The 26,812-nt window shown below is 48.6% G+C and overlaps 1 protein-coding gene across 7 annotated transcripts in view; it reads left to right on the top strand.

The window, feature by feature from the left end:
• ZFHX3 (zinc finger homeobox 3) overlaps window positions 1–26,812 on the top strand; it is a 166,046-nt gene that overhangs the window by 36,941 nt on the left and 102,293 nt on the right. For 5 of the 7 annotated variants that reach the window (XM_068693663.1, XM_068693664.1, XM_068693666.1 and 2 more), the window contains 2 exons: window positions 16,517–19,272; window positions 22,790–23,286. In XM_068693663.1, the coding sequence (XP_068549764.1) occupies window positions 16,563–19,272; window positions 22,790–23,286 (3,207 nt within the window). In that variant the 5' untranslated portion in view covers window positions 16,517–16,562. Of the gene's footprint in view, window positions 1–302; window positions 912–2,739; window positions 2,875–16,516; window positions 19,273–22,789; window positions 23,287–26,812 lie in introns of those variants that run through there. The other 2 variants (XM_068693667.1, XM_068693668.1) reach the window with 2 other exon arrangements.

Below are 26,812 nucleotides of genomic sequence, written 5' to 3'. Positions count from 1 at the left end.
ACAGACCAGGTTTTAATCTTATCAGAGGGGAAAAAAATCATCTGGACGAATGACAAAACCCACCAAAAATAGAATAAAACCATGCAGTCGTGAGGCTCTTTTTTAAAGTTGTCTCACGCAGAAAGCATTGCCCTCCTGGAAGGGAGGTGTGGAGGAGGCTGTGTTCAAGCTCAGCAGCAGAGGCTGGATTTATTTTATAGCGAACTTCATCCTCTCTGTAAGGGGCTTGTTGCCATTTGGCCTGGGCACAGAAAAGTCAAAGGAAACGCTGCCTAAAAAGTTTTTTGTTCCTTCTCCCCCAGGAGCCTGACTGAGCCCTCACCTGCTGGAGAGGAGCCCTGCGTTCCCAGGTTTGGGAGCCAGCGCTGTCGCCTTGGGGCTCTTGGAGCACGTCCCAGCCTCCGCGTGTTTCAGTCTCCTCGCGCTCTGCCGTGCACCTTCCCTTCCCTGGAGCTAAAACAAGAAGCCAAGAATTAATTGTTTTGTGTTTCCTTTTTTCCCCCTTGATGCATTGTGGTCTGATCGGTATCTGGGCTCGTTGGACACTGGAAGCATTCACTTCTCCAGGGAGAGGTGTTGGAAACGCAGCGTGTGGAAAGCCGGGGAGTCCCCGAGCACAAGGCAGGGGGTCGGAGCGGGTCACAGGGGGATCCTCGCACTTGAGCACTTGCTGGGCTCCCCGTGGCTCTGCAGCTGGCGGCAGTGGGGTAGCGTGGAAGTACACCCGTGTTTGGCAGGACTGAGATGTGTTTAGCTGCCGGCACGCAGGAGCTTTGGAAGAGCAGGATGGAGCAGCTGGTGTCAAGCTTTGCAGCATCCGAGCCTTCAGCAGTTTCAGGCAATGAAAACAGCGGTGTGCATATTCTTACTGGATTGCCAGTGCTGGATGGAAAGAAACGATGTTCTCGAGAGTAGGTGGCCCACGGCACGCCTGGGGAGGGAGGGCAGGAGGCTTGGAGCTGGTACTCACCCAGGGTGGGGTGGTGCAGGACGTGTGAGACCTGGTGCGGTGCTGAGGGGTGCGCGATGGGCTTCCTGCTGAGTCTGCCTCTGGCTCCCGTGTGCTTCTGGTTTCAAAACAAGCCCACAGAATTTCTTGCGCTGTCTCTTGTCCTTTACTGCAGGCTGCAAACAGATAATATCCCTCCAGTGCAGGCTAAGTAAGCTTTCCAAAACAGGAGGTGGAAACAAAGTTTAAATAAGTAAAGTTTCTTTTCACCATCTAACAGAGAATTTCACTGACACAGAAGTTAACTTAGTACGCAGAAAAGAATCGTAAAGGGAGAGGAGAGAAGAGTGCAAGGAAGAAAATGCAAAGGGGAGCAGCATTACAGATTTGAGTGGAAATGATTACGCTGGCGTTTTAAACCTTCTCATTCTGTAAAGTGTAGGATTGTCAATATGGGTCTGGAATACCCTGCCTAATGGATGTCTTGTATCCCAAATACAAAGCTAAATTGCCATAGACGTAGTGGTGTTGGGTAGCTTTTGCTTCAGTGGAGCTTACCAAGACGCACAGAATCTGAGGGAAGGAACAAAACGTACCTCTTAGATTCAGCATTCAGTACAATTGTAATAGCAAAATGAAAGCTGTTCATTGTTTTGGTAACTTCGTTAGTTCTTTACCTGTTCACTTTACATGCATTAGACCTTTGGACTTTATTGTGTACGTGAAGTCCTGTAAAATTTCAGTCCTGTAATCTGAGACACGGACTGGATTTGCAGAAGATAAGGGAGAAGCATCTTTGTCACCTTTTGTTATTTCTTCATATTTTGGATATTTTTTTTTATTCTGCCCTCCTGGCATGGGAGCGGAGTGCTGAAGGGCCAGATGAAGGCTCTTAAAAGAGCACTCAAATCTCGTGTGTTTTAGGACAGTGTGGTGTTGCAATACCAGTCCTGACTGAACAGGAGAGCAGGATATTAGGTACGGCCAAACCCTTATTTTCATCAACATTGACTGAAAAATGTTGGCCCTTCATGGCTTGTTTCTAACTGAAGCTTGATCTCTTTATGCTTTCCTCACAGCTCATCTCTTGATACCCTGTTGTGTGTGAATGCTGGGGATGGGGACATCGTGGTGCCCCAGGACAGCCCTTTGCTGTGGTGTCCTTCTGATGCCTTCCTTCACCTTCTCTATCCTTTTGCTTTCTTAAAGATGGCCAAGGCAGCCTGTTGGGGCTTTTTGTGGATGTTCTCATTTCTGGTTTCACAAAGAAACACTTGATCTGGAGACCACGCTTCTGGTAACTGTGCTTCATATGGACCTATTTTCTTATGCATTTAATAGGGCTCTGTCATTACAGTTTGTACTTGGCCTGAACTCTGAGTAAATTAAATTGACAGGGGCCTTCCACAGGTGAGATGGGCATTAAAATCTTTGACTTCCTCAGGGCAATTACTGTGACCAGTGAGGAAGAGGAGGCCACTCAGCGAGTGATGCAGGGCAGCAGCGTTAAGACCCCTTCATTAGCAATGCTGAAGTTCAGTGTTTTGAGTTCCCGACTTCAGCAGCCCGCTCAGGCGGTGGGAATCCCAGGGTGACCCGCAGGCTTTGAGCACGGCCTCGAGATCCCCCTTCAAGGGAGGTTCGTTTAACCGGGTGACTTGCCTTTTAGCTCTGCTGAGAAAGGCATTTCTGAAGATGAGAAAGAAATTCCCCTAGTGCACCTTTTAATTGTTCATTTAGGAGCAGAACTTTCCTCCAGCTGTGAGGGCTTAAGGCTGCTGTAAAGCGCTAATTAAAAGCAATAGTGATAATGAAAACAGATGTTTTCAAGAGAAGTAAGTGGTGCTGGGACACCCCTCTGCTGTCCCTGGCTCCTCTGAAGCAGTCAGCCGAGCGCCTCACAGTCCCGAATCCTGAGCACAGAGGTATTAACAAGACAGGAGGTAGAGAAGACTACATGGAATTTTATTGTCCCTTTTTGACTGCTGTTAGTTTTTTGTTTTGTCTTTAGAAAATAGGTCTGTTTCCCCCGTTGTCTGGTTTTTGTGGATCTGGTGACCTTTCCCGGCTGTAGAGGGAGATGGGGGGTGTCTGAGGGAAGGGCTGCAGTTCTGTAGTCACCTTCAGGACTGTCATCTGGCTTCTCCTCGTGTGCTGCAGGACAGCCTTTTCTCACTGCCAGAAAGGGTGTGAAAGTTGGTATCTTTTGTAGAGCTTTCAGTAGGTGACAGGAGACACACTTGGTACTTGTCCCTCCTTGCCTTTCAGCTGTGCAGATGCTCCATCTGTTGTTAGTGTCCCCTAATTCCTCTGATTGCACGGAGCAGCAGAACAAAGTTGTTCACAAAACAAGAACTGTTTTACAGAATATTGTTCTAGAACAGAGGAAATAAAAATCCAAGCAAGCCTTCGGGGAAGTGCTTCTGCCATGTCTTGGTGAATACGGTCAGTGGTGCTCAGCACATTTCCTGGGGAGGACCTGCAGGGCTCTGGCTCTGTGGGTCGTGCCATGCCTTGCCATTTGCCAAATGCTGTGTGAAGGGGGGGTTTTGCTCGCTCTGTGGCGAAGTGTCGATAAAACAAGACGCATTACGTGTAGAGTTGAGCTGCGCGTTAGTACTTCAGATGGAGAAGTCAGCTCTCAGAAGGCTTGCAGCTGTGGGCTGGTGTGAAGCTGGGGTTGGCTGTAAATGATAGTGGATTTCCGAAGAAAAACAAAGAATGCCTTGTCCTGGGGAGCCTGACACACTGGTGCTTGGTGCTGGCTGCAAGTCGACTCTTCAGCTCCTTCTGGCCCTGGGGGGAAAGGGAATAGTAGTGGCTGGCCCTTATAGAAATGATGGGGAGGGATATCTACTCCAGTTCGTTAGACTCTAATTATAAAGGATTGTTTTGGTCCTGCTTATCTTCGGGATTGCTGATAAGAAAGAGCAGCCTCAGCCCCCTGAGACCTCTGTGATGAGTTTTGTGAGGTTCTGTGGTCTATCAGCGGTGCTTGGGGGTGAGCGGGGACAAATTTTAGGAGCTCTTGGCCAGGTCTCCAGTCTCTAAGGCAGTGTCTGTGTGCTGTGACCTGTTTGCTCATTGAAGTGCCAGTTTGATCACATTGTCAATTCCACCATTAACCTTTTGCCTGCTCTGCAAGCAAGCTGGAGAAGTAAAATACCTTCCTCACCAGTTCCTTAGGATACAGATGTGCATGGGAAAGACCAGCCTAGACAAAAGGGTGCGTTAGCAATGGAAGGGTGGCAGGGTTGGATGATGTTCTGGTTTTCATGCTGAAGAACGTGGCTTTCTGCAGTTCGTGTATCCTTCTCTGGCTGTGCTTGCGGCAGCCTTTACAAAGAGGGGAGCGGGGAGGGAAGGGCTGGGGACAGGCACCAGGGAACAGGGGGGCTGGGGCAGGGAGGTGCTAGGGAGCAGGGAGGTCATCCCGGTGGTGGTGGGAGATGTGAGGAGGAGGAAGGAAGGGCTAGAACATTGTCCAGAAGCACCATCGGGGGTGTGATACAGGTTGAGGCCAGCCCGTAGTAAGACTGCCTTGACTGGCATGACGTTTATTTAGCAAATACAGACTCAGCTTACTTAGAGAAAATGACCCAGCTTGGCTGAAAGCAGCTGAACAGAATAGTGGGGTGCTGCACCAAGTCCCGCGTGCAGCCCGTAGCATATGGTCCTTCGGGTTAATACCTAAATGAAGCTGTCAGAGCCTTGTCCATACTGGGAGATAATGGGACCTGTGCTTCATAATTAGTTCCCGTAGAGCTGCTGACAGAACCCTGGAGCTTCAGTCCTTGTTAAAACTCATTTTCAGCTGTGATTTGATAGCAGCGTTAGCATGGAGCCCAGTTACGTTATAGTTTCCATTCCTGCTCCTGTTGTTGAAGTAAGAGATGCTTTTGTCGGAGGAGATGCAGTCTGGCAGTTTGCATTTTGCTTATTTGCTGTAGGCTAATTGGTGCATGTGACTGTGTTTGGTTCAGGAGAGGCTTTTTGGTACTTGTAGTGTTGTCTTACTTTTTCCAGGTAGATAAGTTGCTCACCTTGCAGACACCTGGTGCCGAGCTGCTGCCATCCTCCTAGTGGTATGGCCTGCATGCACACATGCCCAGTGTTACATAGGGGTGAATATCCCAAATTGAATATATCTGGAGTTCAGTTATCTAAAAAAAATTCTTAATGTATTGCACAATAATTTCAGCCCCAGAGGGAAGAATTCTGTTAAACTTCCTAGATAAACTGGAAAGTCTAAAGAAAAAAGTTATTGAAATACTGGAGAAAATCTTTTGAAGTGGGAAATTTAGGAGTTACGATTTTTAGCTGATCAGAGGGAGGATTGAGAACTGAAGTTAGAGGTTTTGGTATTTCTGTTCCTTCCCTGGAAGGGGTTGCTCAAGAGAAAGGTGAGCACAGGTCTGTCCCTGTAAGAGGGGTATCACGATGCAGGGGGTGTGCATGATAAATAGTTCAGGGACTACCTCTAGCAAGGTGACCTTCTCCATCCGAGCAGGAGCTTGGAGGTGAAGGTGGCTCAGGGTTAGTGCTCCGGAATAGCAGAGTGTGGAGGACTTTTACCAGGGTCCAGGAGGTCCTCAGACAGAAGATTAAGACCTGGCAATGCTTATTTTTGTAAAAAGCTCAAGACAGCGCTAGAAGCATCTTGCAGGCACCCTGCAATTATCATAATAAACAGTTTTATCATCTGCTTGGCAATCAATAATGTGGCTTATGCTGCTTTAGTATCTCACTGGTATTGATTACCTTAACAACTGTGCTGCGGTCAGCTTCTGTTAACCCGTGCTCTCCTGGTGGGGTTGGCCAGCCTGCTGCAGGAGGCAAAAGACTTGGGTTTCAACCTCGATGTTTGCGGATGTTTAACAGTGGACAGGGTCAAAAAGAGCTTTTATTTGGAGATGCTTGATGGTAGGATTTTAATGCGGGAATGTGAAATTAAATACAAAAGATCTGCATACACGGTATTTTAAAATAGAAGGATTGAAATGTGATTCATGGTTTGGGCTCAGATCAGCGTGGGCCTGTAATGGAATTTTGTCGTGCTCTGTTGGAAGGGGTTTCACCAAAGTAGTGCACGCGCTGTGGGGGCTGTCCTTGAAGAAGAAAGGCTGCGCTTTCTGCAGTGAGGCTGTAACGCTGTGCCAGGCCCTGGGCTCAGAATGGGACTGAGATGGGAGCGTGTATTGGGCATGCCCTCGGCTGCTTCTGGGTCTGCTGGGACTACCTGAGGGCTGGGTAATTCATGGGTGTGCTGTCACACCTCGTACCCGCCTGACCTCTGACAGCAAATGCTATCTGGTGGCTGTGGAATAGGACGTTTGCTCGTAAAACTCCATTGATCCTGCAGCAGCCAGCAAGGCTGAGCTGGGAGAGCTAAATGCTGCTGTGTGTACCAGAGACTTTGTTTCAGCTAAGTGAACCCTTGGGGGTGTTTTGACAGCATTGCCTCAGCTTCCAGCAGAGCAGTCAGCGATTAAGAATATCGGGTTAGTTGCTTACTCCATTTTGGGAGGAAGAAAGATGACTGTGTCAGGATCCAGATGGGACTTTAAGACAGGACTTTGTGGGATTTGGGTGTACCTAGATAGTTGAGTCTCATGGCCCAGCATTTCTCCTAATGGAATTTCCCATCATTTACTGCCCTGCTGATTTCTGATCAATGAAAATAAAATTGCATTGCCTCCTGAGAGGCTCCATGTATGGCTACAGCCTCCAGCTGTGTCAGTTCCGGTAAGATAATCTCATCAGGCGTGCAAGAGGGTAATAGGAAATAAAAATAAAACCCACAATTAGCAAGAGGGCAAGCATCAGCGTAACGCTTTCAGTCCTGGAGGTCTCGAAGTGCGTGTAGCGAGTTCCTTCCCCACCCTTGAAGTGACGGCTCTGAGGATGCCTGGTCCCATGGAGGTGTGCCGTGGTGCCCATGGGCCTGGGTTTGGGAGTCTGTGCAGACCCGCCGGGCATGGGCTTTGGAGCTTGTATTTATCTGAGTCCGTGTCAGCTCTCCCTTGTGAGACAGTTAAACTTTCACAAGAGATGTGTTTGTTCTGAAGTGTTACAGGGATGTCGCTGCTGATAGAGTGGCTGCATTCTGTGGCCCTGGAGAGCATGAACTTGAGACTTTGAGCCCGTTGAGCAGCGTGTAGTTATTGACGCCCGTTGGTTGCTGCAATCAGAAGGGTTTATTTTGACCAGATAAAGAAAATCCTCACGCTGTACCTGGAGTCTAGAACAGGGCAGTGTGTTTTGTAAGCAGATGAGTGTGCAGATGCTCTTTGTGGGAACCTGGGAACCCCGGACCTCTCTGATCTGCTAAAAGTTGGCATAAAATAGTCTATCCGAGAAGCTTTCCTAAGCAAGCTGAAAGAGTTCTTCACCTGTTTTGGGGCTCTCTATTTATTTATTTCTGAAGGTTTCGTTCCAGCACTGTAAAACGTGCTCCGTGCCAAAACGCTGGCAGCGCATCCGAGCACGTGTGCTTGTGACCTTTGCAACGGGGCTTCGCAACACCAGCGTGAGTCAGTGCGAGCACGTCAGGCAGCGGCGGTGTTTGTCGGGGTAGCGAGCGGGATGGTTCCTGAATGACCGAATGCTGAGCTCCTGTCTCTGAGCGTGCTCTGCTGGTGCAAAGCACAGGCTTCCCCGAGGGGTGGGAAGCAGTGACCGAGCCCGGGACCAGGCAGCGCGTCTGTTTCCTAACAAGGACTGGATCTGAGCCCTGGCAGAGAAGATCGGCATGACTTATGAATCTAACTCTTACCCTCTGTTTGGCCCTTGACACTAGTCTGGAACACATATGTTGTTTGGGTAAAAGAGTAGAAAGGAAGGAGTGCTGGCAGGCTTCTTCCCAGGCATGAGAGTCTGCAGGCTGTGTGCTGCGAGGAGCATTGCTGGGAGGGTGCTGTCTAACAGCGCAGCGTTGGCTTTCCAGCCGGACCGTCCGAGGCTGGCTCTGCCTGCTTTTGAAGTCCTGTTGAGGGTCTGGTTGGAGCTTGGCTGTGGTGGTTTTAAGAGTTAGCTCTCCGTACAGCAGTGCAAATGCCTCCAGTTTCTTACTGGGTGGGACTGCCCAGCACATCAAGTAACTGGAAGGAGGGGAGAGGATGAACCATCAGCAAAGCCACAGAAGCCAGCTGGAATTTCTCACTTTCAGGAGTCGCTGCTCTGCTTTGCATCCTGCAGTCTTACTATACATGCTGCGCTGTGGCAGAGATCTGGTGATTTAAATGCATACAAACTATCAAAGTTAGTGTTTAAAGCTCAAGTTTTAATTCAGGGCATCTGTGTGGATTGGATGAGTGTAGGTGTTACCCGGTGCGTGGTCTTGCTGGGTGTAAGTGTGCTTGGTGGTGAGGGACAGGTGGCCGCAGAGGAGCTGTGACAGCTCTCGTTGGACAGGTTACTAGGATAAAGGTGAAGGAGGGGCAAAATAGGGCAAGTTTCAGACTGCAGCAAAAGGAGCAGTGAGACCACTTTCCCTAAGTATGGGATTTGGGGAACTGGAGTCCGTGCAACTGAGTGAAGCGGCTTGTCCCCAATAGCTCTTTGGTTAATTTTGGAGTTAGGTCAACAACACTGCACTGAATATGTGAACCAGATGCAAGTGTAGCTATTTATTCAGCAACATAGTCTGGAAATGACATTTGACAAGAAACGCTGGGGTTTTAGAGCAAAGGGGTAAATTGCACAACTGAAGAATCAAGGAATGTGCAATGTTTTAAAACAAACCAATGTGGGAACACAATCTGAAACTTTTGTCATGAACAACATAGGAGAGGCGAGGTTCGTGCAGGACATGGAAAACAAGCTCCGTGTCCTGGGAGCATGACAATAACACACCACGTATAAACTAAGCAAGTGTTTGACTTTATTTTGCAGAGAAATGGGACTTAAGCTAGTCTACCTCCACTGCAAAATACTTCCACTCCAAAGAGTGCCTCTGGAGGAATAAACGCTCTTTTCCCCAGCTGCTCACTTAAAACCCTCTGGCACTCCTCTGGATTACTCTGTTCTCAATGGCAGTGGGTTGGTGATTATATAAATATTTTTGTGTGTAGTACAGTAGCTGGCTCAAAGGGATCAGCAAACTTGGAATAATAGTTCATAAAATGTTCTCTGAAAAGCTCCCTGAACCTTGCATTTCCCTCATTGGCTCAACTTTAGCTGGTGTGAAGGACAGAGGAAAAAATGTGGATAATGCAGAAGGTTCACCTTCTCAAGGAGACCCTTTCTCTTAGTCTCATGCCAAGTGCTTGAGCCCTACAGCTTTCAGTCCTGTTTTGTTCAGCATTTCCTTTGCTTCCTGCTGCTTGAAAAGCTGTTTATGCTAATGATCCTGTGAAGATCTGAGGAACTTGCTGTGCTTATGCATGTGAGCCTGTGTGTAAGAGAGCGCTTGTGTTCTCTGCCGCGTTAACGAGCGTGCGCAGAGCAGCGCCTGTTTGTGTTGTCAGCACGCCAGTCCTGGAGCTCTGTCGGCTGCCAAAGGCAAGCCCGCCATGTGGTTGTCTTCCTGCAGGGAGAAGACCATCCTGTCCTTTAGAGGTGCCTGATGAATCTTGCCTTTCTGTAGACCGCCACGTCCGACCTCATCCTTTCTGGGGACCTTGTGCCCTTCAGGACCAGCTGGTTGGAAGGGAGAACGTGTGGTGTTCACAGGGACTTCTGCAGAAGCGTGTGAACTCTGGGCTTTGGCAGGATAGTGAGCTGGTTCCTGAGTACTTGCAGCTCCAGGACTCTTGTCAGTAGGTATTTGAACCTGTGGGGCACTGTTGGTTGGACCCTTCTTCCACCAAGGGGCACGTCTGCTGGCTTCCTGGTGCGTGGGCATGGACATGTGTCCAGGCAGAAACAGCAGTGCTGAGCAGCGTCTGCAGAGAAACGCCAGGAGGTGCAAAGCAGCTTGAGAGCTTCTGGTTGGTAAACCCAAACCTTAGGTGAGGAAGAAGGCTGGATAGAGAGTTCGTTCAGGATTTGGCAGGACTGGCACCTGGTTGTGAATATTCAGCAAAACTCATTTGTTGATGAGGTGTATGCCAAAACACAACTTTGTCTTGCTTGGAAACATGCAAGATGCAACTTAATATGTGAAAAAGGGAAATGAGCTTAGAACTTCTTTTTGAAGCGTTGAACTCAGCAAATAAATATCCTTATTTTCAGTCCTTTTGTTAGGAATTGCTTAAGAAGAATCTCAGAGCACAGACATTGTAAAATGTGGACAGAAAACCATAGCTAGAAATCATTCTTCAAGCCATGAATCCACATTCACTGTTGTATGTAATTTTTGGCTCATTTATACCATTTTATCCTAATATTTCAAGTAATGTAGCAGACTCGTCAACATTCCCCTGCATGGTAATAATACCTTCCAACCCTTCTGGTACCTTAACGAATGGGAAAGAGCTGGCACACGTATCTTCTGTATGTTGGAACGTAACGCGTTTTGTTGAAGCTGGGAACTGAAGCTATCTCTGTGTTGCCACCAAGCTCGAATATCCAGCCCTTGTTGCTTAGGAAATTGAAAAAGATCTTTCTATTCTAGGAAGTGAGTTTCCACGTATTTGTGTGATAACAGCTACTGTATAAATCTTGCAAAGTGACAACATGCTCACGCAACTTTGTTTTTACCCCCGTATGTGACCCTTCTCCTTACTAAGTGAGGCAGTGCGTGATCGTGTAATTAAAGGCAGTGTCGTAATGCATATGTATAGAGGAGAAAAATTAAAGTTGCTTAGGCAACAACATACATTCTGTTTTTCCTTAGTTTTTGGATTCTTGATTCTAGGTAGTGATTTTTATCGTGTTTTTCCACATGCAATTTCCTAAGTGTTACGAGAGTGCTTTGTAGCACGCCAGGTGCTGGGAAGTGACGCAGGAGGCTTTGATGCTCCGTGTTCGTTGTGTCACCACTCCAGGCGGATTGGGTAACTGCCTTCTCCCCCCTCCCGGGCTTTCTGATCCCAGGAGCACTGAGCTTTGAGCGTACCTGGACTTAGGGATTACACAGTTATTTGGCTACTCAGTAGTATGTCCACCCCTATTTTTTTAGGCTGAAACGAGTGCCATCCTGTGCCATTCCTGAGCCAGGAGCTTCTTGGCTGACCTGGCCATTAGCATCTTGCCATGCCGTGCCCTTATTAAACATCTTAAACGTCTTAAAATGCCACGATGAGCCAGTAAGGAGGGGTGTGCACAGAGCTTCTAAGGCCACTCTCAGTCCCCGCACTTTCTTTGTCCCCTTGCCTCTGACCTGTTCCTCTCCCCCTGCGAATCACCAGCACCTGTGCTAGAGCTAATCTAGGGTAGTCTCTCAGCCTGTGTTTATGGTATTGATTTATAGAGCGTCTGTTGGCACAACAGGTAGGTGTGTGTTTGCAAAGTTTAGAGGCCGTTGTGCAGTTCTCTGCAACAGGAAGCGCTCGGGTCCAGTTGCTGACTGTAAGCGTTTGCATAAGCCATGTCTCCTGTGGAGCCATGGCATAAAGCTTAAAAATCAAAAGCTGGCTGGAATTTGTGAGGCTCTGCTGCTTGCCAGGATGCTCTGAAGGAGCAGACCCTGCTCATTACAAGGTTGAGCACTTCTCCGCACCGTGTGGGCTGTGGGAATAGGCAGGGGGTGGGGTGCCTGGCTGGGTATCTTCCAGGGTAATGGCCGTGGATGTAATGCATCTGCTTGTATCTTTTCCCTGTCCTCAGCACCCTTTTTTCATGGTGCCATGTGGGTCATTAGCTGAGGGAACAGTTTCTCACTGTCTCTTTCTCCTTTTGTTTTCCTCCTTCCTCATTGCTTCCAGTCTTGGTTTACTGCCAAACAGCCTCTTGTGAAAGGGCCGCCTAATTAACCCTGTGCTAATTAACAATTTAAAATTACACAGCACGGCTGTTCATATTTAATTCTCGGGAAGCCTGGGCAACAGCAGGAGCCCCCTCCTCCCTCCCGCTCTCCCTTCCCCGTGCCGCTGCCGCCGCCGCGCTGGGGAGGAAGATGCGCGGCGTTGCGGGCTGGGGGCTGCCCCGCGAGCTGCGGCCCCCTCCTCGGCGGTGGAAGCGTTGCTGTAAGGTGGCAGTTCTGCAGGTGTGGAGGGTGGGACAGGAGCTGCAAGGAGGTGACAGGGAGCAGCGGGGGTCGACTTCACTTGTGCTCTGGACAGAGCATGGCTGCAGACAGAGCAGCCGTGGTTGGTAGAAACTCCCGATGAAAATGTGGGGCCCAGCGCAGTGCTTCTGGGCACGCTGGGCCCTCCAGCTGTGGTTCAGCTCTGAGCTGCTGTGGCCACTGCTCCTGCCCTGCTAGGAACTCCCTGCCCGCCGGTGCCTGGGAGAGCTGTCCCACCGCGTCCCAAACCTGCTCCGAAGGGTGCGAGGTGCAGCGATGCTGTGGGGCTGGGTGGGCTGCCTGCGGGAGGCACAGCAAGCACAGCCATGGGAGCCGCGGGCGGCTGCAAGCTGCGTGGAGCAGCTCGGGACACGAGGCTGGAGAAGGGAGCGAGGGAGAGCCCTTCCCTGCCGCGGGGGCACGGGGAGGCTCTGGCGCTCAGGCTGTTCTCTCTGTAACTGGAGTTCATTGATTTTACGGGAAACCATGTTTACAGACAGAGTGCTGATCGACCTGACGAGTTGACTTCTGCCTCCTTAAGTAAGAACTACCTTTTCTTATTGACTGGCTGATAAACAGAGCAAAGAGGGCGGGGGGCCGGGGAGAGGATGGGGAGGTGTGGAGTGCGCAGGGGTTGGTCTGTCCTCGCCAGCTCTGCACGTCCCCCCTGGGTCATTTAGGGATGGCCTCAGAGGGAGATGCAGGGCCCCTGGTAGTGGCCTACGTTGTACTCCAGCAAAAAGTCTGCTTTGCGTTAACAAGGAAATCGCCCTTTTCAGTTTAAAGGGATAATACCTACAGTTTGGGTGTGAATGGAAACAAATCCGTGCCTTTTCCTCCTTCAGCATCGTTCTTTAGGAATAGCTCTGGAGATGACGCTGGGTTTGGAAGGGGCTTGGCACGTGCCTGGGGGCTGTGCAGGGCAGGCAGGCCGTGCTCGGACTGCGGCGCTTTCTGCATGCCCCAACAGGGCCACGTGCCGAGCAAACAGAGGAAGGATTCCTTCAGAGCAGCACCTCCTGAGCTGGTTAACTTGGAGTGGGGGAGACATGTTAAAGCAACCCAAGGCAGAAAAGCCCACCAATTAATTGGTAAGCGCTTGCAGGTTTGCCTGGCCTGGCCTGGCTCGGAGAAGAGATTGGCTTTCTTGTCAATAAACAAGTCCCCAGTGCAGCATCAAAGCCGCAGTCCTTTATCAATCGCGGCCTTCTCTTCCCGCATGTTCCTGTAACTTACCAAGCATTTATTACATTGATTTTACAATCAGGCTGTTAACCCTCCCGCCCCATCAGCCCTGCTAACCCTTTTGGCCCAATTGTCAGTCAGGCATCTTCCTGCCAATCAAGAGTTCTTGATAATGGAGATGCTCACATTCATGGTGTGTGTTGTCTGTGCACGGTTCCTGGGGAGCTGGCTGTGCTTTGCTATTTTGCTGTCTTCTTAATGATGTTTTTTTTATTTGATTTTCAGATTTTAAATTATTTAATGCCAGGGAATTTTTGTCCAGGCTGGCAAACTGAATGCTTTTTGTCAAGGTGTTTTGAAATTGGGGCACTCTTGTTCCACATTGTGCTTTGAAGTCTGCACAGATATTCCCAGAACTTTTCTTGGCAGAAATAGAAGCCTCATGGAGTTCCTCATTTACTCAGTTTTCACCCAATATGAATGTTTCAGTTTGATTTGGATCACAGTTGTCAATACAAAGGTAGCAGTTAGGAGGAGAGGATATGTCACATTGTGGAAAGATGAATATGTAACCTCATTACAGAAGAATCTGGGATCAATTTGAAGAAAATGCATAGCTAAAGACAAATGTTCAGTGGGAAAGAGATAGTTAGCAAGAGCTGTTACAAGGCACTGTTAAAGCACTTTAGCTTAGGTAAGCAAAACGGTGTCTAGGATGCCTGAGCCTTTTGTCAACAGAATCAAGGTATTCCTCTTTCTTATTCCATTCCATGCATCAGGTTATTTCTATCGCAGATCAAGCTGCTATTTATTCCCAATGCAACCACCCAGATAGCAGTGCATGGCATAAGGTCCAAGGAAAGCGGGAACTGGAAATGCTACAAAGCCATGTGTACAAACGCTTCAGATCGTAAAACCATCGTGCCTCTGTGTCCCTGTGTAGGCAGCTGCTCTGCGCTTGCTTTGAGAACTGCTACTTTCTGACCTCATAGGTAGCAGTAAATAGTTTTTCTCAAGTTTTGCCTGAACTAAAATAGAACGGAAAACTGCCCAGATACCTTCAGGTGGGGATGTCCAGAATCCAAATCTGGTGGTCAGCAGTGTGAAGAAGAAAGTCAGACTTGCTTTTGTCTGATGATTCCACTTCTGATTCCCACAATGCAGGAATAGTGTTTGGGTGCTGCGGAGTGTTATCCCTGATGCAGGGGTGAGGACAAAACAGAAGACGCCTCCCTCTGAATGCTGGAGGGCTTTCTGGTGCTAGCAGGGGGAGCTTCTGCTTTCCTTGCTGCGTTTTGTTTTGCTTGAACTAGTTCAGATACTTCATTCCGTACTCCTGTCATATGTTAACAGCTTTGCAGCTGATGAGGCGTTCTCTGACAAATGTTTAGTTCTTTCCATATTTTTCCTTCTCTTTTCTAAGTTGTTTAAGTAACAGTTGCACATCTGTGCAGCAGCAAGGTGCTGGCACAGTTGGATGCAAGGTGTGCCTGTGTTACAGGTACTGCTCTAAAGGAGCTCTCAGGAGTCTGCTGTGTCTAATGGACTCACATCAATCTAGAAAGTACTGGAAAAACTTTCAAACTCTAATTATAGTATTTAATGTTTAGGTAGTGTTTTGACAACCTAAAATGCTAATAGTCTCTGAAAGAGACAAAGGGCGGTAGCAGGCTGTTAATGTGAATGGACTTCTCAAAATAAGAGCTAAAAAAAAAAAAACAAAAGAACATCTGTTTTTGTGTTGTGAAACACATCATGTACACAAGCATGCTTGCATTTGCATTTAGTTGGTAGAAGATAGAACTCTATGTAGAAATTCCTCCATGGCATTGATAACCACAGATCTAGAGTACCAGTGTTTTGTTGACCCTAAGAATGTGGGGTTCTCCTCTGCTTTTAGGGTTTTGACCCTGAGTTGTTTTTTGTTGTATGCTTTTATCTGTTCAAAGGTTGAACATCACTATTGCAGCTGAGGTAGCAGGGTTTTAATTTCTGAGGGTGTTTCTTCCCATTTGGCTTGCCCGGCGTTTCTCTATAGGAAGACGACCATAGAGACGTGTCTTTACACGCAGAATTCTTACTAGGTTTGCAGCTGAACTGGCAATCTCTTACTGATCCGTGCTCTAGCTCATAACAGTAGCGTTTTGGGGACCTAAGCTCATAGGTCTGTAACCTCTAGGAAGGCTCATTTTGCCTAACAGACTCCATTAGGATTGCAGCATAAGAGAGAACCCCAGGCTGCAGCGAACCTGGGAGCTGTGGATGTTGGCCATGTTCAGCAGCCTGTGCTCACCGACTGCTTGGCTGTTGGTGCGAGTTCTCTGGGTCTCATACTTGGTGGAACAGAAATAGTGGGAGGGGTGTCCATCCTTCTGCAGGACCTGTATCGTCTATTTGTGTCTGGGGGCTGAGGGGAAGCAGTTTGTGCTCAGGCTGTGTCCTGCAGGATCTCTGGGAGCTTCCTGAAGCATGTTGAGCTGACCACTTTCCGATCCCCAGGATGGACCCTTGTCAGATCTGGAATTTCCTGTTTGGTTTTTCTCCTGACGTCTCTCCTTTTAAACTCTGTCCAGAAAACAGCAAATAAATCTCCCGTGCATACTAAAAGCTGTGACTCCAAAATTCTTGCTCTGGGTCTCATGATCTACTACAGAGGTGCATGTGTGAGGCTGAGCCCAGGGTGCTCGCTGTGCTCCCAGAACAGCTAACAGAGGGGAACCGCCTGGACATAACTGCATCTGACTTGGGAAGCCACAGACATGGGTGTACAATTTTTACAAAGTTTTGAAGTTCTGACAGTGTTCTTTTGTAGCTTCTGAACTCTGCTTCTCTCAAAAGCTTTTCTATTAATCTTTTTTATTTTTATTTTTTGAAGGTCTTTCGGGAGATCTAAAGCTTTGGGGGTGTCAATGCAGTTCCTACGATCTTCCTGTCCCCCTTCAGGGAGGGTGAAGGGGGAGGTTTTCCCCACCCTCCAGCTTTCTCTGATGAGCCTCTTGCCTTCCCTGCTCCCCTCTGTGACTCAGGGAAAGTGGAAGGGGGCGAGCATCTTCTGATTGCTGCTGCTCATTTCCTGTGGTTGCACTCCCAGCGCAGCATCCTCGGTTGGGTCTTCTGTTCCTGGAGCCTGTTTTGGGAAGCCAGTTCTCGTGCCATCCCTGGTGCTCCCAAAGAGCGGGATCCCCAGGGCGTTTGTGGTGCATGGTCTTTATATGGGAGCCGTGTGGTCTTCTCTCTGACTCACCTGTTTTTCCCTCTCTCCCTGCCTGCAGGTCCCAGCCGTACCGGGTGCAATGAGCGCTCCGTGCCGGCCCTGCCATGGAAGGCTGTGACTCGCCCGTCATCCCCGGGAAGGACAATGGGTGCGGCATCCCTCAGCACCAGCAATGGACTGATCTCAACAGCACCCACCTCCCGGACACGGCCGGCAGCATGGAGCAGCCCGCGGCGGAGAGCCGCGGACCCCTGGACAGCCTGAGGGTCCCTTTCCCTGAGCGCGTCCCCGAGAGCAGCGCCGCGGCCGGCCCCGGCACCGAGCCCGCCGGCAAGGAGGTGAGCTGCGGCCAGTGCGCGGCCTCCTTCGCTGGCCTCCAGAGCTACATGGAGCACCGCTGCGCCGGCGCCCGCCCGCCCCCGCCTCTGAGGGGGGAGAGCGGGAGCGAGAGCAGCGAGGACGGGGACGAGGAGAGCGACGTGGAGAACCTGGCCGGTGAGATCGTCTACCAGCCGGATGGCTCGGCCTACATCGTGGAGAGCCTCAGCCAGCTGGTGCAGAGCGGGGGCGCTTGTGGCAGTGGCAGCGGGGCTCTCCCCTCACTGCTCCCGAACTCTCTCTCCAAGCAGGGAGAGCCCTCTGCCGCCGCCCCCGTCTACCCACAGATCATCAACACCTTCCACATAGCCTCATCCTTCGGGAAGTGGTTTGAGGGCTCAGACCAGGCCTTCCCGAATACCTCAGCCCTGGCGGGCATCAGCCCCGTCCTGCACAGCTTCCGCGTCTTCGATGTGCGACACAAAAGCAACAAGGATTACCTGAACAGCGATGGTTCTGCCAAAAGCTCCTGCGTATCCAAAGATGTTCCCAACAATGTGGACCTGTCCAAATTCGATGGCTTTGTGCTCTACGGGAAGAGGAAGCCCATCCTGATGTGTTTCTTGTGCAAGCTCTCCTTTGGGTATGTCCGCTCATTCGTGACCCATGCGGTGCACGACCACCGAATGACTCTGAGTGAGGAGGAGCGGAAAATTCTTAGCAATAAGAACATCTCCGCTATCATCCAAGGGATAGGCAAAGACAAGGAACCCCTTGTCAGCTTTCTGGAACCAAAAAACAAAACCTTTCAGCACCCTCTTGTTTCCACAGCTAACCTCATAGGCCCTGGACACAGTTTTTATGGTAAATTCAGTGGCATTCGTATGGAAGGCGAGCAGGCCCTCCAGGCTGGGCCAGCCGGCGGAGCGGAGCCGCCGCCGTCAGGTGTCCTGGCCCCTGGTACGCTCCTCAACCTGGGTGGGCTGACCAGCTCGGCTCTGAAGACTCCAATTACCTCAGTCCCCCTGGGCCCGCTGGCTTCCAGTCCCACCAAATCCTCAGAGGGGAAGGACCCTGGGGTGGCAGAGGGGGAGAAGCAAGAAGGGGGCGACCAGGACAGCCTTTCAGAGAAGGCAGAGCCAGTTGAAGAGGTAGAAGAGGAAGAAGAGGAGGAGGTGGAGGAGGAGGAAGAGGAAGAGGAGGAGGAGGAAGAGGAAGAAGATGAGGATGATGAGGGTTGCAAAGGACTGTTTCCAAGCGAGTTGGAGGACGAACTGGAGGACAGGCCCCAGGAGGACTCTGGGGCTGTGGCAGGCGGCAGCAGCAGCAGCAGCAAAAAGGACCTTGCTCTCTCAAACCAAAGCATTTCTAACTCTCCCTTAATGCCTAACGTGCTCCAGACCCTGTCGCGGGGCACAGCTTCTACTAGTTCTAATTCTGCTTCTTCCTTTGTCTTTGATGGTGCAAACAGGAGGAATCACTTAAGCTTTAACAATGAGGGCGGTGGAGCCAACGTGGCAGAGGGCAGCAGGAGGCTGGACTTTATCGATGAAAGTGCCAATAAAGACAATGCCACAGCACCAGAACCAAATGAGAGCACAGAGGGCGAGGACGGGAGCTACATCTCCCATCACCAGCATGCTGGCCCCCTCTGTGAACTTGGGGGTGGGGAGTGCCCCTCGGGGAGCGGCGTGGAGTGCCCAAAGTGTGACACGGTCCTGGGCTCCTCGCGGTCGCTGGGTGGCCACATGACTATGATGCATTCTCGCAACTCATGTAAGACACTCAAGTGTCCCAAGTGCAATTGGCACTACAAGTACCAGCAGACGCTTGAGGCGCACATGAAGGAGAAACATCCTGAGCCGGGTGGCTCCTGTGTCTACTGCAAAAGTGGGCAGCCGCACCCACGGCTGGCACGGGGTGAGAGCTACACCTGTGGTTACAAGCCCTTCCGCTGCGAGGTCTGTAACTACTCCACTACTACCAAAGGCAACCTCAGTATTCATATGCAGTCTGACAAGCATCTCAACAACATGCAAAACCTGCAGAACGGAGGGGGAGAGCAAGTCTTCAGCCACACCGCTGGGGCGGCAGCAGCGGCTGCAGCAGCCGCGGCCGCTGCAGCCGCCAACATTGGTAGCACCTGTGGGGCCCCCTCCCCCACCAAACCAAAAACCAAACCCACGTGGCGGTGCGAGGTGTGCGACTATGAGACCAACGTAGCTAGGAACCTTCGTATTCACATGACCAGTGAGAAGCACATGCACAATATGATGCTGCTTCAGCAAAATATGTCCCAAATCCAACACAACCGGCACCTGGGCCTCGGTAGCCTGCCGTCCCCTGCCGAGGCCGAGCTCTACCAGTACTACCTGGCACAGAACATGAACCTTCCCAACCTGAAGATGGATAGCACTTCATCAGATGCACAGTTCATGATGGGTGGATTCCAGCTTGATCCCACCAACCCCATGGCAACGATGACTCCATCTCTAGGTGAGGTTGAAGGGTTTTCCCCTGTTCCTGTGTGTGAGGGAGGGATTGTGTTTGTGTTACCATAAAACCTTCATGTGTGGGCTGCACGCTGCGTGCCAAACTCTTTGTTCTGTCTGTGCGGCTCGCTGTGTGCTGCAGCGCAGTGAATTGCCTGTGTGTGATGGTCAAGGATGGAGTCTGCATGGTAGAGACTTGTCTTCTCCATTCCCTCACGACAGTTTCTCTCATCTGGGGAAAGTATGTCGCTCCTTGGTATGTTTTCTAAAAGTTCTGGTAAGGAGGTAATAAAGCAGTAGATACAGATCACAGCTAACATGCATTAAATGTTCCTCATTACTATAGAAAGGATGCTTTCCAAGGGTTTCCTCATGATTTTCTTGTTTCGGTAAGGGGTGTAAGTACTGTGTGGTGGGTGGCTTTGTGAGGCTGTCCGCTCAGCAGCTAGTGCTCTCAGAGGCAGAGATTGAGTTGGTGTCTTACAAGTTGTGTTGCCCTGAGAAGAAAAGGTAAGTGTTTTGAGAGTTGTGATGAATTGGGTAGAAGGGGATATGTTCCTCTGCTGAAGAAGCTGCACTGAAATGTTCCTCTGATGCCAGCATGATATACAAGATTTGAGGCTTGACCGGATGAGAGTCATTAATCTGAAGAATGGCTATAGAGAAAGAAGATTATTTCGCTCATCAAATGACAAAAGCACTTTGAAATAAATTACCAAATGTGTTTTTCCTGAAAACAAGCATTCATCATGTTTGTCTTGGCACTGTGGGGAGCACACCCTATCCCCACACAATTTAGCCCAAGAGTTAGAATGGGGTAGGGGCAGTTTCCAGTTAAGTTCTTCCAAAGTGCTGCTTACGTTGCACAAGACTGGTGGCAGCCGCTGCAGCACTGTTGTATTTCAGCTTTCATCACAGAGTCCCACACGGCACTTAGGGCATGGCAGCTGAAAGCTGAAATGACTTTTGTTTCTACATTCTTTTGTTACTGCTGAGGATTTTTCATAGTGCCTACAGAAAGTATGTGAAAAGAAATCTGCCACTGTACCTGCTTCCCTCTGAGCTAATTTCTTTGGCTGCACTCTGCCCTCTCTAACCTTGTCCATCCATTGATGCTATTATTACTGATGCGCTACGTTACTGGTTCGTTGGTCTCATGCATGTTCTCCTTTCCTTCAGCTATTCATAGTACAGCTTATTAGTCCAGAAGGACGTGAAAGTCATATGAGAGAACAACAACACAAGATACTAAAAAAATGAAGACGGAGGAACTCAAGTGACTATAAATTAATTATCTTAATTTTTTCTTTGGTGTCCCAGCTTGCATCTTTGGGAGGTCAAGGACATAATCTTTTCCAGTATATTTTCAGTAGCACTGAGTTGCCAACAGATGTAACTCACAGCCATTTGCAATGTAGCTCGTAGTAGCATGTAAAGTTAAGGAGTCATCTGTGGGTGGTTTCTTGGAATGCACCCCTTTTGTAGCTCATAGCGTCTCCTTGCTGAAGTACAGGGAGGTTGGCATGAGAGAATTTGAGAGTATTTTAACTGAAGTCTCTTAAAGTGCAAGACAAGGCCTTGAATGTATACGAGCTTGCCTGGAAAGTGATTTGTGAATAGTACACTTGATGGTTACAGATCTCAAGCTGAAGATCACGGAGGGAGGCCCTTCCCCATGTCAAAAAGCACTTGACATAAGCTCAGCTCATTTAACTCATACACATACTATGGACTTTGTTAGAAGTGAAACAGATTTTTTCCATTTTTACACTTCAGTCCAAAACTGGGTTTGAGTAGACTATTAATATATCAGAAGATACTGCTTTCATGTTTTTACTGTATGATGTGTTTAGAGTAGGCTGATTCACAGAGAAGATTTCAGGATATATCTTAAGCGGAATGCTTAGGAAAATTACTGTGATTCGGAGATGTGGACTATAGAAGGCAAGTGGTCTGTTCCTCCTCTTCGTGTGTTTGGTGAGCAGGTATGCAGGAGTCACTGTGTGCAGGGTGTAATTCTGCTGTGGCAGGCAGGGATAGAGTCGGCTGAGAACAAGGATCATGACTGCTTTGGCCAAAGGCAGGTTTCTGGCACTGGGGCTTGTTCCACATGAATGGGACTTTTTTTTCTCCAGCCACTTCTTCCCTGTGTGAGCACAAGGTACCCTCTAACAAACTCAGCAGTCAGGTTTTCTTGTAAGCTGTAGTTCTTCCTGCTTATGACTGTAATGGACATCACGGTATTGTATTTCTGCAGGAAAGATAGTAGCATATATGCTGCCTAAAGCTGCAGCCTGCACCAGCTGTGGTGACGTGCTTTCAGAAGGGTTAGTATGGAGTTAGGGTATCTGCCTGAACTTGGAGTGTCCTCCCACTAGTAGCTCTTTCTCAGCAAACAGATTGAAATATAGGAAACTTTTTGATTGGCTGAGTAACTGCTGACCTGAAGGTTCCTTTGATAAAATAAGACTTTTACGCCAAGCTATGACATAAGATCAAGGTAAAATACCAAAAGGCTGCAGGATGAGAGCACAAGTGTCTTCGCTTATGGAAAAAGAGAGCAAGGTGGAGCAAAGGTCCTAAGAAAAGGCTGGTGGTTGGTCTCTGTGCTTTGACATAAAAAGTTAAGGTTAAAAAAAGTCTCTGTCCGTATCTTCAAAGTAATCCAATGTAAATCAGAGCTTGCTGTACTCATTTACTGTAACTGAACAGAGTTCAGCTCTTGGTTTGAAGAGGAGATCTATGACGCTTAAAGACAGCAAGCATCCTGCTGGCTTTCCTTGACATGTTCTTGTACTCACATTATTAATAATGGCTGTCTTTTTCTTGTGCGTTCAAAGCATTTATCAACATTGGTTTTGGAAGACTGTCTTCCATTTTTGTACTGTTGGATGAGAGAACAGTTCTAATACTGCAGGAGTGGCTCCATTCAGACTGGTTTTGTATGTGCCATATTCTGCACATTGCCCGTTTCTGACTGCAGCGTGGTGACTTACCTACGTAATACTCATATTGCTTGAACTTGTGGCCAAGATCACGTTGAGATAGTGCTTAGGTACTGCATGAGGTAACGTTTGCTTCTCCAGGTAGGCAAGAAAAACACAGGAAGACCCATTATCCTGTTCTTGATATGGCCACAGAGACTTGCAGTGCAATGCTGAGGAATTTGTCCTCCTCAGGAACTGTGTCTGAAGCAGGTTTTTTTTTTATGCCACCTTTCATGGGCAGAGGGTTGGATGCTTCTGTTTCAGAGTTTGGCATTTACAAGGTAGGTAGCAAGGGCCACTGCAGTCCTTTCCCAGCCTTACATGCTGGCTGCTATTGCTTTTTTTTTTTTTTGTCAGATATGGTACTGGCCAGCAGAAGAGGAATAAATGAAGGGACGGCTGTGCTTGGCTTTTGCTGTGGATTTGGTGGATGCAAGAATTGCATTGAGCAGATTTCCATTCTATGCTTCTCTCCTGGCAACTAAAGAATTTAGATTTTCTGACCTCTTTTTTTCCCCTTTTTCCTTCGTGCAGTGGGTGGAGAGATCCCCCTGGACATGCGGTTAGGCGGTGGACAGCTGGTGTCTGAGGAGCTAATGAACTTGGGTGAGAGTTTCACGCAAACAAATGACCCATCACTGAAGCTCTTCCAGTGTGCTGTGTGCAACAAGTTCACTACAGATAATTTGGACATGCTGGGCCTCCACATGAACGTGGAGCGTAGCCTCCCTGAAGACGAGTGGAAGGCAGTGATGGGAGACTCATACCAGTGCAAGCTGTGCCGCTACAACACGCAGCTCAAGGCAAACTTCCAGCTCCACTGTAAGACGGACAAGCATGTGCAGAAATACCAGCTGGTAGCACATATCAAGGAGGGTGGGAAGGCCAACGAGTGGAGGCTGAAGTGCGTGGCCATTGGGAATCCAGTACACCTGAAATGCAATGCTTGTGACTACTACACCAACAGTCTAGAGAAGCTGCGTCTTCACACGGTGAACTCGAGGCATGAGGCCAGCCTGAAGCTCTATAAGGTAAGGGTTGGCTTTGCTTCATCTTTCGTTGCCCAAGTGCTGGAACAAAGGAAAATCTATTTTGATCCACAGTGGGTTGCGATCCTTTGGAGACAAGCTGCTCAGATCTCTCCAGCGGGACCCAGTCTCACTTGCATGATACAGCTCCTCAGCTCGTGTTCTCATAGCAGCTGTGGGTTTTAAAGCCTTAGGCCACTGACTGTTCATTTCAAGGCACTTTATCATGGGGGCTTGTAGGTCTTATAAGTATTGTGTACGTGTTAAACTTTTACACACAAGGAATAACAATCACTGTTGAAAATACTGTGCAAGACAGTGCTAGCCTCTGTCAGCTCTGTTCCATAAGGTGGGTCGTTAAGCTGTATGAGATTCTTGAGGAGAACTTGAAGGCCTGTGCTGCTCTCAGAGAAATGGGTTATTCTGGCTCTGAGAGGGCTGGGTGGAGGGAGCAGGGAGGGAAGGAAGAAGAGGGCTGCCATCACTGTGCTCTAATGCTCTGTATGTTAATGCTGGGATCTGTGAGCAAAGTGCAAGTGCTTGCTGCTTGCTTGAAGGTGGGCAGAGAAACCTGTGTGTGCGTGCATGTATTGGCCATGCTATGGTCAGTTAGGAGGCATTGCAGGGTTTCCTCCGTGGTAACATTTGGCCTGTGACTGCCATCTTGTTTTCCTTTCTTAGTTGTTCGTTTGTTTGTTTTGGCCTCATTTTGTGTCTTTATCACCATCTTCTTTTTCCTGACGTACTTCTCTTGTTCACAGCCCCTCTCCCCTTGCTTGCTTGAACCCTCTGGGCTGTAACCCAAGAGGAGCTCCGGATGCAGTAAATAGTCCTTTCACTCGCGCAGCAGAATTGCTCCAGACGTTTCTATTGATTTTCACTGGACTTAAAGCTTCACCTTTTTCTCTAATCATCCCATAATGGCTTTAGTATGAACAATCAGGTACGAATTGCCATAAATCTAGGCAGCCGCATACCTTGCATTCACACATCCTATCCTACTCATTGCCTTCTTGTTTCTCTTTTTTTTTTATATTCTTTCTATCCTCATCCTTTTTTTTCCCTGATTTTCCCCAAATTGAGTGAGATTTCCTTCATGTATGAAGGTACATATACAAGCAGATCATATTTTGTACTTCCTAATTGTTTCTCAATTGTTTTTCTTTAAGTAATGGGACTTTAAAACTTGACATCACACTGTACAATATCCCACCCACGTCACGGTGCAGGTGCATTAGATTTCAATACTCCTGGATTTTTCCTGGGAATGCACCGTTTCAGCAAATTCAGAGGGGAAAGATGTGACCAGCAGCATTATAGCAAGTTTGTCTAGAAATGTGGTTGTTGGACTTGCCTGGAGTTGATAGGGGACTGGTCAGAAGAACAGCAGAAAACATTTCTAGTGAGTGAGTTGTTGAGACCAAGGTTTCTGTGACGATCACTGTTACCATCATCAGCTGAGAATCAAGATAGCGCAGCAGAGTCTGGCTCTAAAAGTGATCACACCTCCCTTTATGCCTCTGCTCTCAGGTATGCAGGAGACCTGAGAAAATAAAAATCAGCTTGGAAATTGGGGTCATGAGTATCCCACCGAGGCTTTAAAAAGCCAGCCAAGGAATCAAATCTTCTCAGTGATACTGAATTTGGGGTACAAAAGAGGTATTTGAAAGCTCTATTATGAGTTTTAACACTTAACATTGTTCTCTTAAAAATACTAAAAATTCTAGGTCTGGACCCCTTCATTTCTAGTGGTTTCTACTGGGGAACTGGGGAAGAAACAATTGAAGCACTTCAACTGGAATTCAAAAAAAAAAAGTTTTTTTTTTTATTATTAAATCGGATTTTGGGGGCCAGCCATAAATCTATGTAATAAAGATTCCTGAAATGCTTTCCTCGGGTGAAGAGGAATTGTCAGTTTTCAGGTTCATAAGAGGCCTGGGGAGGTCTCAGAGTTGCTACAGTACTGCTTTGCTTCTGACACAAAAGCAGTGAGATACTAGACAAAAAAAAAAAAAAACACATTTCAAAGAAGTGAAGTCTGTTGTGCAGTCCACATATTAGCTTTCTAGTGTGTCTGCATAAAGCCTGTGAAATGCACAGTATGGGATTTTCTTTGTTTTGATAAACCACAGACTATTTTATCATGAAGTGTAGCTCATGTTGCTCTGCGTGGCTGCTCACTTGCCTGCTGGGGTAGGGGACAGCAAAAGGTAGGATTCGCAGTGTCTCACACCAGCATTGCTGGAATCCGTGACTTCATGGAAAAACCTTTCTATGGATAAAGCGAGCTGTTTGCTGAGGCCTCGGTGCAATTCTTGCAGTCTTCAGAGTGATTGTAATGCTGTGTCTCTTTTGATAGCTGAAAAGATGCAGTGGGAGTGGGGGTAGTTCACAGAATGGTTTCTCTTCTCTCAGGCCTTGGTGTGGTCTGCAGTAAATTGAGATTGATTGGATGTTATTTTTCCTCTTGCTAATGTAATCCATTAGCCTGGCACATGCATAATCAGTTTAGAGCACAGTTAACTGGATGTAATCGAGTTCTTCCCTGCCTGCTGGAGAAAATCCTCTCCAGATGCTGCTGGGTGAGAGAGCGCACTAGGCTTATCACACACAATCCTCCTTATTCTGCTTTTTTGCCGTTTTCCTCTTAAATTACATGTTATTGGCTGCTTGCATTGCCCAAGAACCTCTTCCATTGGTGCTACTTGTTGCCAGAAATGTGGTCTGGAGACGCTGTTAGCCCATAGTCTGGTGAACCTTTTAGTTGCCTCCTGCAATGCTTCCAGTGCCAGAGGAGGAGGTTTGGTCTTCTGCTGCCATCTTCGTCCTGCACATCGTAATAGCTTGCAACAGTCCTCCCCGGGCAGCAATGAGGGGGCAGCGATGCAACTGTGGGGTCCATGCTTACAGTGAGGAACTGGAAGGATCTGGTAATCCTTTATCCTCTTGTTCCCCTAAATCCTGGGACTAAATAGGAAATTCTGTTGTTTATCTGGCACTTACTTGGGGGAGTGCCGTACTTGTGCCTCTGAACATGATTTCTTACCTCCTGTGTGCGGTTTGTATTTTTTTATTTTCTAAGAGAAACTACCAGGAAAGCAGGAGCGCCACGGTAAATGTGAGTTTAAATTTCTGAGATGTCAAGATGTGGTTGTGCTGCTTGGAGGTAGATGACAGGTTTGAAGGCCCCTCATGTCCTAGCTGGGACAGCCAGATGAGTATCGTATGCGACTGGGGCTGGGTTGTGTCAGCGGCTGTAAGCAGAGAGGTGGGGATTGTGCAAACTCCTGACAAGTGCAGGGCTGCTGTAGCAGAAGCGAAGTCTTGGCTCCTCGTCAGCACAAGGCCAGGCTTGGAGCACAGCAGCGTGCCCCACATCTGGAAGAGGTCAGGCACCAGTTCCCAACATCTATTGCACAGGTGGAATTTCCAGGAGGGATTAATCTGCTAGAGCAAGAGCCAAGTTTGGATATTTCCTACAACTTCCTGAGAATCGAGTTCAAAACCTGTAACTCAATCAGAAGTTCAA

Source organism: Anas acuta, chromosome 10, assembly GCF_963932015.1.
Source record: "Anas acuta chromosome 10, bAnaAcu1.1, whole genome shotgun sequence".
In the NCBI taxonomy this organism is placed as follows: domain Eukaryota; kingdom Metazoa; phylum Chordata; class Aves; order Anseriformes; family Anatidae; genus Anas; species Anas acuta.
The sequence above is the reverse complement of the archived record's forward strand: the minus strand, read 5'-3'. Positions and strand labels throughout refer to the sequence as shown.